Here is a 16700-nt window from a genome sequence, read left to right as displayed (position 1 = left end):
TATAGATTTAATGACTACAAAACTGAGATAACATATAAAGATTTTAATGATAAATACTACTAGTTTCGGCATATTGCAGCCTTCTTCAGGTATTTATAAAGGAAAAGAATACTAATAAACATTGAATTATTTAAACAAACTGGAAATTACAGGTACAAATTGCCTCACATAATCGATACATAAAAACGTTGTATTTTTTCAAGTTGTTCCAACTGGCGTGCCATTGTTTGTTGCAATTGTGCGTGCAGGTTCACGTGAACGCCAATATTGAATAACTGCAGCATGGCTATCTGGGATGTTATAACTTAAATTGTTGTTTAAGTGGACCGGGTTCAGTAGGATTTCCCTTGATTCTACGATTTTCCTTTCAAACTCATCATCACAGCGAAAGATATTTTCTGATCTATTCCAGCAGACAGAGTGGCTTTGTTGGTCATCATTAGGATTATTTGAAAAAAGAACATGACTGGATAACGCAGTTGCATGAGATCTTTTGTAAGAGATGTCTCTCTTATGCTCTTCTATACGTTGTTCAATAGATTTGTTAGTTTGTCCAAAGTATGGGATATTGCAATCGCACCACAATTTATATACTCCAGTGTACTTAAGGTTGCGATGAGTAGGTTTGGGATGGCTGATTAGAGAACGGATTTTAGGAAGTGTGGTGAAGAAGGTATTGATATTATATTTTTTAAGGACTTTAGCTATTTTTTTAGAGACTGTGCTAATGTATGGAATGAAGATGCTACCTTTAAAATTAATAGTCTCTGTTGTGCACTGCCTAGGAGGATTCAGAAGAAATTTCTTAATTGTTTTTTCAGAGTATCCATTTTGTTTAAAAATAAGAGTGAGGTGATTCATTTCTTTTTGTAGTTCATCTTGTGCATTTAAGAGAGAACGTGCTCTGTGTCCTAAGGTAGATATGGTTCCAAGTTTTTGTGGTGGAAAATGATGAGAAAGATTATGCAGATATCTATTGGTATGTGTAGGTTTTCTGTACATAGAGATTTTTAATCTTTCAGAGCATCGTGTAAGCATAACATCCAAGAAATGTAAGGAGTTATTATTTTCTAGATCAGCAGTAAATTTTATATTAGGATGTTGGATGTTTAGATGACGAAGAAAATCTGTGAGAGATGTGTGCCCGTGATTCCAAATAATGAATATATCATCAACATATCTTTTCCAAACTTTTGGTTTAAATGAGAAGGAAGATATGGCTTTCTTTTCAAAATCTTCAAGGAAGATGTTAGCTAGCACTGGGGACAAAGGGTTGCCCATTGCCAGGCCTTGTTTTTGTTGGTAAATGGAGTCCTGATATCTGAAGTAACCAGAATGAATGCAATGCTTTAATAAAGTGAACATTTTTTTAGATAATTTGTCCTGTAGTAATGTAAGTACCTCGTCCATAGGAACGTTAGTAAATAAAGATATAATGTCAAAACTAGCTAGAATGTCATTTTCATCGATGGGAATATCTTTAATATGAGAAACAAAATCTGTGGTGTTTTTGATGAAAGATGAAGATTTATTGGAGAAACACTTGAGGTACTTTGCTAAATATTTTGAAAGTTTATATGTAGGTGAATCAATTCCTTCCACAATTGGGCGAAGAGGGATGTTTTCTTTATGAATTTTGGGAACTCCGTAGATGCGTGGGATAAGAGGATGTAGAGAGCGTAATGAGAGGCGAATATTATGAGGAAGTTCACTCGCAGTCTTTAACAACAAGTTGTTTGTACGGTTTTGTAATTCTCTTGTAGGATCTTCCTGAAGAATTGAATATATTGAACTATCTTCAAGTAATTGAAGCATTTTGTTGTGGTAATCTTCAGAGTTGAGGATGACCGTAGAGTTGCCTTTATCTGCAGGTAAAATAATAATGTTACTGTTCTGTTTTAGATTTTTTAGGGCTTTTCTTTCAGCCACTGAAATATTATTTGTTGGAGGTTTGGCATTATTTATAATGAAAATCGATTCAATACAAAGAATTTTCACCAAATGATTAGGAATGAGTGAACTTGCTTTTTCTATTTTTGTAAGAAGAGATTCTTTAGGGATAAATTTTGGTGAGGGAATAAAATTGAGACCTTTGCTAAGAATATCCATTTCGGCATCCGTTAACATATGAGAAGATTTGTTCACTATAACCTTTTCAGGATTAATACGGGCATCACTATGACCAGATCTGTTTTGTGTCCTTATTAGATTATTAAATTTCTTGATAAGAGTATATTTATACTTGTTTTGTATTCGTATCTATGGAGTTTCCAAAATTCATAAAGAAAACATCCCTCTTCGCCCAATTGTGGAAGGAATTGATTCACCTACATATAAACTTTCAAAATATTTAGCAAAGTACCTCAAGTGTTTCTCCAATAAATCTTCATCTTTCATCAAAAACACCACAGATTTTGTTTCTCATATTAAAGATATTCCCATCGATGAAAATGACATTCTAGCTAGTTTTGACATTATATCTTTATTTACTAACGTTCCTATGGACGAGGTACTTACATTACTACAGGACAAATTATCTAAAAAAATGTTCACTTTATTAAAGCATTGCATTCATTCTGGTTACTTCAGATATCAGGACTCCATTTACCAACAAAAACAAGGCCTGGCAATGGGCAACCCTTTGTCCCCAGTGCTAGCTAACATCTTCCTTGAAGATTTTGAAAAGAAAGCCATATCTTCCTTTTCATTTGAACCAAAAGTTTGGAAAAGATATGTTGATGATATATTCATTATTTGGAATCACGGGCACACATCTCTCACAGATTTTCTTCGTCATCTAAACATTCAACATCCTAATATAAAATTTACTGCTGATCTAGAAAATAATAACTCCTTACATTTCTTGGATGTTATGCTTACACGATGCTCTGAAAGATTAAAAATCTCTATGTACAGAAAACCTATGCATACCAATAGATATCTGCATAATCTTTCTCATCATTTTCCACCACAAAAACTTGGAACCATATCTACCTTAGGACACAGAGCACGTTCTCTCTTAAATGCACAAGATGAACTACAAAAAGAAATGAATCACCTCACTCTTATTTTTAAACAAAATGGATACTCTGAAAAAACAATTAAGAAATTTCTTCTGAATCCTCCTAGGCAGTGCACAACAGAGACTATTAATTTTAAAGGTAGCATCTCCATTCCATACATTAGCACAGTCTCTAAGAAAATAGCTAAAGTCCTTAAAAAATATAATATCAGGACCTTCTTCACCACACTTCCTAAAATCCATTCTCTAATCCCAAACCTACTCATCACAACCTTAAGTACCCTGGAGTATATAAATTGTGGTGTGATTGCAATATCCCATACTTTGGACAAACTAACAAATCTATTGAACAACGTATAGAAGAGCATAAGAGAGACATCTCTTACAAAAGATCTCATGCAACTGCGTTATCCAGTCATGTTCTTTTTTCAAATAATCCTAATGATGACCAACAAAGCCACTCTGTCTGCTGGAATAGATCAGAAATATCTTTCGCTGTGATGATGAGTTTGAAAGGAAAATCGTAGAATCAAGGGAAATCCTACTGAACCCGGTCCACTTAAACAACAATTTAAGTTATAACATCCCAGATAGCCATGCTGCAGTTATTCAGTATTGGCGTTCACGTGAACCTGCACGCACAGTTGCAACAAACAATGGCACGCCAGTTGGAACAACTTGAAAAAATACGTTTTTATGTATCGATTATGTGAGGCAATTTGTACTTGTAATTTCCAGTTTGTTTAAATAAGTCGATGTTTATTAGTATTCTTTTCCTTTATAAATACCTGAAGAAGGCTGCTATATGCTGAAACTAGTAGTATTTATCATTAAAATCTTTATATGTTATCTCGGTTTTGTAGTCATTAAATCTATATTTTTTTCAAATGTATAACAACCGAGTAAAAGCTGATCACCACATATATATATATATATATATATATATATATATATTAAATATTTTTCCAGAGGAAGAGATGGCCATTGATCATACATAGTTCCTAAAATCAATTGACAAACAGAAGCTAGGCAAAGGTAACTTTCAACCTCTCAGAAATGTGATGAGTTTTCCAAGTAAAAAGATTAGGAAAATCTGTACAGTGAAATGTTGGATTCTGCCTAAATATTGAGGATATGAAGGTTCTCTTCAGAAACATTAAACTTGTCTTTCTCTCTGCAAGACAAATATTTAAAATCTAGTGAGAGCCTTCTTTAAGGCATTTCACAATTATTCATAAGAGATGGACCTGCTTGTGGAGGAATCAGTATCCTAGTGGGCAACCATACTCTGGAAGTGGTAGCCATTTGCTCATCAGCAGGTTTCCTTATTACAATGTGTTCCATTTATTTATGACTGGGATCTTGTGTTAGATCAAACTTGATAATCTTATATTATTTATTATATGACACCTCCAGGGAGTCCAAGGACTCAAGGAAGGCACCGACTCTACAACTCTGTCTACTCTGCTGCTCATTCTAACTGCAACTACACCAAGCGCCATCTACCCCCATCACCACTAGTATTTCCACGGACAATCACAAACATCCATGCTCACAGGCAGGTTTTGAACCTGCAGCATTTTGGCTAGAGAGCAGATACGCTAACCACTCGGCCAACCAGGCCAGCCAATTCTTCTTAATGGACACAGTACTTTGTAGAGTATTGTGCCCATTAATATATTTGTTTGTTATTAATATATGAATTTATTAGTAATATTAATGTATCTATGTATATCCACTTGTATTCTGCAGATCTTACAATCTACTCCACTGTTCATGTGGGACATGAAAGCAATAATTTCTCTGTACTTTGCATTACCTTCTCATAGAAACCTTGTTCATTACATCACTGCCCATATGGAAAATTGACTAGGCTGACTAGAATACATTTTCCCATCTTGCAAAATTTAATGTTGAAGCAGTAGGGGTATGTAACATATTGTCTAATACAACAACGATTATCTTTATTTGTACTCTGTCAAAACCCACAGTGGAAACCTCAAGTGTCAAGTATTCAAAAAAAAGATCAAAACATAGCATCGAGTATATTGTGAAGATACCCTACCATATCAAATCTCATAGCTCATAAATGTACTCAAGCCAAAGCACATTAATTTAGGTGTCAAAGTCAGAAGCAATTTTGCATCCTGCATCATTTATCAATCATGCAACTGTATCACCTCACTTTTCACTAATGTACCTCTGACAGAGACTCCCTTGAATTATTCAAGATTCACCATACATGCAGGTTATTTCCTGTGAAAAAGAAAATATACAAACAGCTAGATGGAATTGTTATGGGTTCCACGCTAGCAAACTTCTACATGGAGCATTTTGAAAAACCAAGCACTGAACATATCATCACTGAAACCAGCATTTTGGCTTCGCTATGTTGTGATGTGTTTGCTGTTTGGCCTCATGGCCCAGATACATTAGGTATATATTTTGGCATCTTAACAGGCAACATCCTAAAATAAATTTCACCATAGAAAAAGAAAGTAATAATAATCTTCCTCCTCCCTGTTTAGATACACTAGTGACACAACTTCCTAATGGTTCATTATCCTTTTCCATCTACAGAAAATCCACTCATGCTGTATGGTATTTACATTAACAGTTATATCCCCACCCTTCCCAACAGTATGATATCCTCAAAACGCTTATTCACCAATCCAGGGCTATTTGTTCAGATGACACAGCCCTTAAAACTGAGCTCAGGGACCTTTGCAATAACTTTTTAGCTGATGGCTACAGCCCATATAAATTAGATAAAATATAACATGCACCCCCCCCCCCCCCCACACACACACAAAATCTCTCTCTCTCTCTTATTCCCAACACACAGAATCACAGCAAACCATTCCATCCCATGTATTAAAGGCATGTCAGAAAAAGTAGCCAAAGTTCACTGCAAATATGATCTCCATACTACTTTCAAACCTTTCATTCAGCCAGCTACCTTCATATGTTCTCCTTAAGATCGACTACTTCCTCTTGAACATCCCAGGATGTATAAAGTTCCTTGTGCCTGCAGTTAGCCTACATTGGACAGACTGGTAGATCATCCACTTCAAAGAAGACGAAAATTACATCTAAAATCATTTGTATGGCAAATTGGAATTGACAGATCATGCCCTGAGTACTCTTTCATAGGATCAGATGGAGAAAAACATCCATATTGCATAGAAGTTGTTACAGGTATGAGAAGCTATTTTTAGAATCGGCATCAGCTATGAAGCACTTTCCCAACCTTGGCAAGTATGGTTGCATTAACTTACCCAAGATCTGGGGAGATCATCATTTTAAGATCTAATAGTCGGACTTCTCTGAATTAACTTTGTAGCTGTCCAATCCATAGAGGGCATTAGGTGTCATTTACAATTTAAATTGTTTCTGTAATTATTTAGTTAAGTGCTGTATGCTTGTCAGAGTTATCATTGTGCTCTGATTATGCTGGCTAGAAAAACAGTGAAATACAGTGGTATTTTGCTAATCCGAACCTCTTTAGTCTGAACCCTCCACTAATTCGAACTGCGGTTTGAAAGAAAAAAAGTTTTATTACTTATTATTATTTTGTGTACTACTATTTTTATTTAATAATTTTTAATTATTTTATTATTATTACAGTACAGTATTTTTTTCATATTGTCGATTGTACGGTTATACTGTGTTATAGGCCTATTTTGATTTATTGTGTGTTCACATTTGCTTTTTTATACTGTACAGCAGCGCTTCCCAAACTGTGTGGGCCACGGTTTGCCATAAGTTTTGTTGAGGGGGTTTGTGAAATGATAAAAACAAATTTAAAATGTTTTAAGACTAAGTAGATTTTTTTTAATCTTAAAAGAAACGTATTTAATTTTTATTATTTATTATTTCTTTTTTGTTCTTTATGTTTTAATGGAAAAAATCACACATTGGCGTTGGTTCACAAATTTTGCTTCTTGCGTATTTTGGCGATTAATGAATATTAGTAAATATATGCTTATTCATATAAGTTTCATTTCAAAGGTATTGATAAGAAACACAAAAAAGATTATAAGTGCAAAATATTGAATATAAATTGTATTGAATATAAATACAATAAATATTATAATAATATATGTCTATATTACGATTTTTTTTCTATGGGAGCCGTGAAATATTTTAATTTTTCCAAAGGGGGCCTTGGCATCCATAAGTTTGGAAAGCACTGCTGTACAGTATGTACTATATTGACAGCATGAATCACATTGTTAATGAACTGATTAGTCAACACTATTGCACAATGTTTGTGTATCTTTACGTCCCTTCAACAACAACAACTTAGCCTAAAGCCTGGTTGTATATAATGATCAATTTTTCTTTGGTTATGGAAATGAAACATTGTCTGAGTTGTCGTTTATTGTTTCTTCAAGAAAGAAGTCATCATACTCCCATCTCCAGAGACATTTTAAAGCAGAAAGCTAAGCATTTCCATTTACAAATTTACCCGGATGATTGTTGGCTAGAAAAATTTAAGAAATGCGACGGTATTCGGTGTCTATCAATATCAGGGAAAACTCTGTCTAGTGAAGTTTCGGCAATAGAACCATTCCAAAAAGTTCTTTAGAAAAAAAAAAATCTTGAATTAAATTTAACTGATGATCAAATTTATAATGCGGACGAAAGTGGTCTTTGTTCGAGGTGGTGACTAGAGAAAAACTCTAGTTCACAGAAATGTAGCTTCAGCGCCCGGTCGAAAAATGTCCAAAGAGCGTGTCACGATAATGATATGTGCAAATGCCTTAGGAAAACATAAATTAAAGTTACTTATGACTGGAAAATCAAAAACCCAAGGCCATTGAAGAACTTCTGAATTTCAGTTTTGTACCGAAGTCAATGAAAAGGATGGATGAATGTCAAACTTTTTTTTCAAACTGGTTTCACAACGATTTCGTACCATCTGTTAAAACCAATTTGAAATCCAAGAATTTAGAACAGAGGAAATTTTATGTTATGTTTTTGCCCCCAAACTGTACTCCATTGTTACAATCAATGGATCGGAACATAATACAATCCATTAAATTAAAATATCGTAAAGACCCGTTTTTAAATGTAATTTCCCAAAATTATGAAATTACCACATCAATAAAAAATATAAATTTGAAGGATGTAGCATTCTCAGTTGCTGCTGCTTGGGAAGTCGAACCTGAAGCAATTCGAGCATCATGGAAAAAAAAAAAAACTGTGGCCTTCTATAATTTACCAAGATAACTACGGTGATACACAAAAAAGAGGAAATTCAAAACATGCATAATTTGGTTTAAAGTATAAATCCAGATGTTGAAATTTCACAAACAAATGTTAAAGAATGGATTACAGGTAAAAGCGAGAGTGAATTATAAATATGACGCTACAGAATGAATTAGATGACGATAAAGAACTAGAAGGGAAAAAAAAGTGAAACGTGAAGAGGCAGTTGACAGTTTTAATGTGTATGAATGGGCTAAGCAGAATGATAAGCCATTCGACAAAATTTTATTACTAATGCAGCTCCGAGAAGAAGTATTCGAAAAAAGTTTAGCGTCCAAGAAGCAAAAGAAAATCAGTGACTTTTTTTTTACAAAGAAATAAAAAAACTTTTTTTGTGTGTTGTGTACAAGAAAGTGATAATTTTTAGGCAAATTAAGTTATGTAATGAACTATGCAATTGTATTAAATCAGAATCCTCAACAATACAGGTACATACAAACTAAATTTTTTACTAAAATAAACTTGTGTACTGTATTATTTTTTAAGTTTTACATTACAGTACAGCAGCTTTTTTTTCTGTCAATTACTTCATTTATTTACAGAATTAAATTGATGTACCATTACAATCTGATTATTTTTGTCTTAAATGCTAGTTATTGTCATCTCTTGGGGAAAATTTCGCTAATCTGAACTTTTCGCTACTCGAAACGAACACTATTTTTATTAGTTCAGATTAGCAAGATGCCACTGTATTAGTGAGTTTAATAAATTTGTTTTTTTCCTCTTGATGTTGTTTAAACCATTAAGCATTAATATGAACATTTTTTCTATTGTGATCTGTGGTTCCATTCATTATTGTTTTATTCAACTTCAGTCCATAGTGCATTATGATAAAGTATTACCTTTAAAATAAGTCTGAATTATGCAATTGTATAATCCTTATGGAATGCTTAAATTTGTTTAAACAACTTATTCTGAAATTTTGAGTATTACTTTAATAATATTGTTGACAATTCCAGCCAGTATGGCAAATAGAGAATGATCGTTTTTTTTTTTTTTTGTAGTTAAAAATAATAAAATATTACACGTGATCAATATTTCAAGAAAGACTAGAAGCTATGATTGCTATTGAGAGCAACGTATGTGGCCAGTTATATATATATATACAGTTCATACAATAATAAGAATTTGTCCCCCCTCACTATAATTATACATTCAATTTGAACAAAAAATATTAGCATATTGTAAATGAACTAAGTGTTTGTGTACACAGTGCTGCTCTCCCCAAAAGATGACATAGCTTACCATTAATATTATCTGGGTAGGAGGGTGCTAATTTATAAATTGAGGGGGGTGGGGCAGAAATCCTAGCACCTAACTGGCTATTTAAGTAAGATTTGTTACATCGCATTAGATAAAAATGCTTTGGACTTGGAAGCAAAGAAAAAACTTTTCTTTGTATGTCTTATAAAATTACTGAGAAAAATAGCTTTGAGCTTTGGGAAGATGAACGGTAAAAGTTGAAATCTGAGGAAATTGAGAATGTTCATAGCTTCTCTTCCCCCCCCCCCCCCACACACACACAGAGTAATAAAGGCAGAAGATGAACAAAATGATTCAAGTTGGTTAGGATGCAAGCAATGTTAAAATTTTCTTTCAATGAAAAGATGTGGTTTTTTGAGGAATAAAGATGAGGTTTGAATTTTTTGGTATATGATCAAAATATATTTGATGTTTTATTCTGGATGATTGTTAGAGCTTTTTGGAGTGAAAGAGTTTTGTTTAAATAAGACTGGAAATGATATAGATGTGAACTCAAATATCCTGAGTACATTTGATATACAATGAAAGCACCCAGTTCTCTCCAAACATGGCCTGGCATTATTTCCTCTCCTCCCTCCCAGCACATCCAAAGACATTTTCTTCAAACACACTTGGTAAAGTGCATGGAAGTGCAATTATTCTTCAGCATATTCAGGAGTCTTCTAATATATTCCTATTAAGTTTAATCTGTATACTGTCTGGAGATCTTTTTTTGCCATTGTACTATTGGATAAGGAAAAGGGGTCACAATGTCTAGAAAATCTCAACAAATTCAAAGAACGTTCTCATTACAGGAAAATGGCAGTAAAAACTAACTAGAAATCTTGCCTTGAAGTTCAAGCATTCTTGTTATCTTGTTTCTTCTGTGATTACAAGTATTTCAAAGTGATTACAAGTATTCTTGAACTTCAAGGCAAGATTTCTTTGTTTCTGGGGATCACTTCATAATTATTTGAAGCGAAGTGAATACACAGCAAGGTGATGTATACATCACTTGGCTATGTATCACCAAAAGCAAGGCACATCAGTCAAGTAGAAGGTATTAGTATTTTTTCAAGCTGTTTTGTAAGTTACAAAATTTACTTTTACTGGAGCTTTTATGAAAACCAGTAGCAACAGAAGAGAGACTGTGTTATTTCTTTTCATTTGTAATTGTAAGTTGCTAACATTTCATGACCAAATTTATCTGTATCTGGAAATTTATGTTATTTATCAATATATTATATTTAGGCATTCGATTTAAAGGAACAGCGATATGTAGCATGTAAAATACATCAGTTAAATAAAGATTGGAAAGATGATAAAAAAGCTAATTATATCAAGTAAGTTTTCTTTAGATGAACTGTTTGAAAATGATATATGTATCACATATAAATAGTTTTTATTAGATTTGTTGAAAAGGGTGTAAAATGTTTTGTTTAGTTGATAAATAAGACATGATGCTTTGATGTTCCTGTGGCAAAAATAGGTTACTGGCATGGGCAAGTATTGAGGATGTACATATAAATACTGTTACAACCTCCACACACTTCCTGCTGTCCACAATCCCGGTTCTGTTAGTGGCACTGTGCTCAGCGAATATTCCCATTTTTATCAGTAGAGAGAGAGAGAGAGAGTTGGATTGCAGCAACCTGTTATTTTCGACATAATAACATTCAGAATCAGTTGGATGTGTATTGGACTATTGACCATTATAACAATACAGAAAAGACATATCTGACCACAAAAGAACAGGTCGACCATGCTGCATTGGGATACAACAGTTTGTGAGGGCTGTGAAAGCACACCTCCACCATAATTCTTTGAGAATGCAGAGAGTGATGGTGCAAGCGATGAACATTTTGCAGAGAACAATATCACGTGTACTAACTGATGACTTGGGAGAGAGCTAATCATCATTCTACTGGACATTACCTAACACCACAACTTATGCGGTAGAGGGTGATAAAATCAAAGGCACTTCTCCGTTGGTATGCGAACAACAGACACAGAAATATTCTCTTCAAAGATTTTCGCCATTGACTCTTCAATGGTGAAAATCTAACAAAATATTCGGGTATACACCCCAGATGGTTGCACAATATATGGCCTAAAATTCAAGATTCAGAGAGGTCATCACCCTGCATCAGTAATGGTTTTGTCGGGATGACATATCGGGGATATCCAAGTTGCATTTCTGTGACATATCTGCCAAATTTTTCACCAATGTGTATCAAGACACTTTGCTGGAACCTGTGATACAGCCCCTGAACATAGGCAGTCACTTGGTTGCTGAAAAATACTTTAACAAGCAGAGACAAACAAGTTATTGTTCATCTGTATCAAGCCTTGATAAGACCCCATCTAGACTACTGTGCCCAGATATGGGCGCCAGGGTTTCTTCTTGATGGGGAGGAGGTGGAGAGGATCCAGAGACGAGTGACCAAGATGATAGCAGGTCTATGGAATGAAGTTTATGAGAACAGATTGAAGATTTGTGGGTTGCAGAAATTGGTTGATAGGTGAAAAAGGGGTGATATGATTGAGACATTCAAATTACTAAAGGGTTTCTATAAGATTAATTCAGAAGATATTTTTGAGAATAGGACTGGTGGTGGGAGGACTAGGGGCCATACATGGAAGCTGGGCAAGAATGTGGTTAGCAAGGGTGTTAGAGCTAGGTTTTTAACTTGGAAAGTGGTGAATGAGTGGAATAAGCTGCCAGAGTCTGTTGTGGGTGCCATGACTGTGAATGAGTACAAGGCGGGGTATGATAGATACTGTGTGAATGTCGAATAGTTGTTCTTGACATTTTTCTTGTTCTTTTCTTGTCGAATAGTTGTTCTGGGCCTCCCTCAATGAGTCTGTGGACTCCTTGGAATTGCCCATAATAATAATAGATATACACAAACTCAACATTAAAAAAAAAAAGATATATTCCAACATGAACTAAACAATGGATTTAAACATATTATATATGACAATGCTGGTCCATCAGAAAGTAATGATATTATTACCCAAAACCTTTTACAATGCTCACTTAAAATAGCTGGTACCACAGAACAGAAACAAGACAAAATATCTGAAGAAACAATCAAATAACCTACAGAATAAAATTGAATACACTAAATTGTGCAAAACGATCAAAAAATGTATCACAGAAGGAACAAGAAAATTCAATTGTAAATTTATACAACAAACAATTGAAAATAGTCTTAGTCTCAAAAAAGCAACACAGCAATAAACAGATGGTTGCAGTCGAACTACAAGATGCGACCATAACCCGAGATAGATATGCTATACCAAAAAGAATTGAACAATTTTATTCAGTATTATATCAGGATGATAAATGAAGTAGAAGACAACTACAAAACAGCTGAAGTACCAAAGATTCTACCAGAAGTTATGTGGAGCATCCAAAGCTTGCAAAATGGGAAAGCTGCAGTTGAGGATGGAGTTATAGCTGAACTTCTAAAAACAGGTGGACAAATAATCTACAAACTCTTACTTTATGCCAGAAGAAAAATGATGTACCAAGAACATGGAAGAAGACTATCCTAATTCTGATAAATAAAAAAAGGTGAGGTAGAAGACTTGACAAACTACCTACCTATCATACTACTGATAGGTCGGTAGTTTGTCAATCTATCAGTGGTTTACAAAAGTCTTAGCTCTTAGGCTTTGTATGACTCTAGACCTAGCACAACCAAAAGAAATAAAACAGGCTCTCGAAGTGGCTTTAGTACAATGGACCATACTTCCCTATTGGGGCGAGTTGAGCCCCCTTGTGGGGGTTAAGTATTTATGGCTGTAGATCCGTATGTGTTCACGGGGCCAGTTTGCCTGCTTGCAGGATGAAAAATGCCAGATAAACTGGCTGAAAAAACCCTACTGCTCGCACCCAAGACCGGCTAACTTGGCTATGACTGAGGAAGATCCTCAAATTCCTCACGTCTTCAGCGGGAATCGAACCTGGGACACTCCTTCCCCCAGTCATATGGTTGCGAAGCACACAGACACTAGGCTCGCTGCACGGACAAAGGTGTAATGAATATCAGTTACCATTATGTCTTGGTTTTATTGATTATGAGAAAGCCTTTGATTCACTAAAAACTTGTGCAATACTTAAAGCATTACAAAACCAAAAGAATGGAGGAACCATATGTCAGAACCATCAAATCAGCATACAAAGGTGGTCTGAAAAGTTCTTGGCCTCGACCATAGATGGCAACACTATCGGCAAGATTTTTTTTTCTAAATTGGTACATCTGTCATAAGCATCCATGTGAACTTGCAAGTCGTTCTATCAAGTAGTTTGTTTTATTCAGCTGTCCGAAGCAATAGTGTTGTCTGTATCTCTTGAAATGGATAAAATTGAGTATTGTGCAGTTATAAAATTCTTTGTGAAGGAAGGTTTAATGCAAAAAAGAAATTCATTCGAAGTTCATAAAAGTTTATGGGCACTCTTCATTTTTAATAATTAAGAAATGGGTTACAGAGTTTAAACGTGGCCATACCAGCCTTGAAGATGATCTACATGAAGGACGTCCGAAAAGTGTAACAACCAGAAATCATTGATCAAGTGTACGATATGGTATTGGATGACTGGTGGGTCAAAGTGCATGAAATTGCTGAGACTATAGGCATTTCAAAAGAACGTGTAGGATATGTTTTGCATGAAGAATTGCAAATGAAAAAGCTTTGTGCAAGATGGGTGCTGCACTTGCTCACAGCAGATCAAAAACTCACTTGCATAAAAATCTCTGAACAGTGCTTGGAGCATTTTAACAAGAATAACGCTGATTTTGTGTGTTGAATTATTACTATGTATGAGACTTGGATTTACCATTACACGCCAGGATCCAAACACAGTCAATACAGTGGACAGAAGCCAGTTGTTCAGCACCAAAGAAGACAAAGTCAGTTCCATCAGCAGGAAAGGTCATGGCATCAGTGTTTTGGAATGCTAAAGGCATTTTGCTTATTAATTATCTTGAAAAGGGTAAAACAATAACCTGGGAATATTATTCCGATCTTTTAACCAGACTAGATGAAAAAATTTGTGAGAAAAGACCCGGTTTGCAGAAGGAAAAAATCATCTTTCATCAGGACAATGTACCTGCCCACAAAGGTGTTTTGGCAATGGGAAAATTAATGGATCTGCACTATGAATTGTTGGAACATCCACCCTATTCCCCATATTTTGCTCACTCTGGCTTCTATCTCTTCCGAAAACTCTTCCTCGCTGGTCAGTTTTTTTTCTTCAAATCAAGAGGTGATTGCAGCTGTAGAGGGGTATGTTGCAGATCTTACTGAGAATCACTACAGGAACGGTATAATGGCGCTGGAGCATTGCTGGAATAAATGTATTAGTCTTAAGGGAGATTATGTTGAAAAATAAAAATAATTTTGAAATTATAAATTTGTGTTTTCATTGGTAGGCCTAGAAATTTTCAGTCCACCAATTCCACAGCCGCAATTCATTTCAATGGAAACCTCTACTGTGGAAATACAGAGAGGTATAAGGCAAAATTATTCACTGCATGCCTAGAACAAATTCAAACTTCTTGATTAGGAAGGGAAAGGTCCGAAAATAAATGGAAGATATTTAAGCCATTTATGCTTTGCAGATGACATAGTTATATTTACTTCAACTGCTCATGAATTACAGATGTATCCATGAATTCCAAATTGCTAGCAAAACAGCTGGCCTAAAGATAAACCTCAAGAAGACCCAAATTATGTTCAGTAGCTATGTCCAACCATAAATAATAAAAATTAATAATGAGGAAATTAAACAAGTAGACCATTACATATACTTTGGACAACAGATATCAATGGAACAAAATATCATGGACGGAATTAAAAGATGCACGATGCTTTAGTGGAAGGCATTCGGAAAATTATATTCAAAAGCCAACTACCATTATGCCTGAAGAGAAAGTTTTTAACCAGTGTATTCTTCCTATATTGACATATGGCTGCGAAACATGGACACTAAATGCAAAAGAAATTCAGAAATTAAGAACAACACATTTTAGTATGGATAGAAGTATGCTTGGTATCACAAGACTGGATCACAAAAGGAATACGTAGATAAGAAACCAAACCCAAGTCTCTGACATCATAGAAAGAGTGAAAACATCTGAAGTGGCAATGGGCTGGGCATACTGCTCGAATACAAGATCAACGATGGACAAAAGATGTACTGGATTGGATTCCACGAGAGGAAAAACGGCTACGACTCCGACCTAAATCACTGTGGATTGATGATATCATCGGATTTGCAGGAGTGACATGGAAAAAGAGAGCCGTGGACAGACAGTTTTGGAGTAATCTTGGAAAGGCCTTCATCTAGCAGTGGATCGACAATGGCTGAAATGATGATGAATACACACAGAAATCAGAAAAAGTAATCACTTGGGAAATTATTATTTTGCTAGATTGAATCAAAGAAAGGCTGATATAGCTCATTTTACTTATTTATACACAAGTTCTAATCTCCTGTGTTTCCTTCAGTTCATTAATATATTTTCATTAGTGATTAAGCTTAGGCCACACAGCCTTTCCTGTGTTTGTGTTCCTCTATAATATTCTCTTTATAGCTAAAAAAGAACACTCGACTGTAGCAGTAGATCACAGAATCGGCATTACAAGTTCTGCTGACTTATACATTTCCTTGAATGCAACCTGAAGTTAATTTTCTTGCATGAATTTTATAGGGGTGCACTAGTTTCGTGGTAGTTCATCAGAAAAGAGAGTTTTGACTTCATTTTTAAAGCAAATGTAGTCAAAAACTGGGCCAAGAAATTCTTCTAAGTTTTCTAAAATACCATCAGGAAACATCTTCGCATACTGACCGTATCTTTCACTACAAAGGAGTTGAAAAAATTCAAGTTTCAAAAGTGAAGCGTATCTTTCTTCGATCTCCAGGGGTACATGCTCTTCTCTGTCTCTTTAGACCCTTTTCGTTTCTTTAGGTCTTGACTCATCAACTGTATGCTTCTCCTTTGATGCAGAAACCCAAATATCATCAAATTCATGTTCCTTGTCATTTCTAATCTGCTTCATAGTGTCATGCACTGTTTTACAACACTACAGTATATCATAGGATGATGATATATTTGTAGTATATTATTCATGACATCAGTATAGCCAAACA

The 16700-nt window shown here is 34.8% G+C and overlaps 1 protein-coding gene across 7 annotated transcripts in view; it reads left to right on the top strand.

Annotated features, from left to right (window-relative positions):
• The window catches only part of Tlk (Tousled-like kinase), a 641803-nt gene that overhangs the window by 513855 nt on the left and 111248 nt on the right, over nucleotides 1-16700 (top strand). For all 7 annotated transcript variants that reach the window (XM_090394231.1, XM_090394230.1, XM_090394235.1 and 4 more), the window contains one exon: nucleotides 10790-10881. In XM_090394231.1, the coding sequence (XP_090250357.1) occupies nucleotides 10790-10881 (92 nt within the window). The remainder of the gene's footprint in view (nucleotides 1-10789; nucleotides 10882-16700) is intronic.

This window comes from Typopeltis vanoorti, chromosome 6, assembly GCF_054136105.1.
Source record: "Typopeltis vanoorti isolate ZY-2024b chromosome 6, IOZ_Tvanoo_1.0, whole genome shotgun sequence".
Classification (NCBI taxonomy): domain Eukaryota; kingdom Metazoa; phylum Arthropoda; class Arachnida; order Uropygi; family Thelyphonidae; genus Typopeltis; species Typopeltis vanoorti.
The sequence above is the reverse complement of the archived record's forward strand: the minus strand, read 5'-3'. Positions and strand labels throughout refer to the sequence as shown.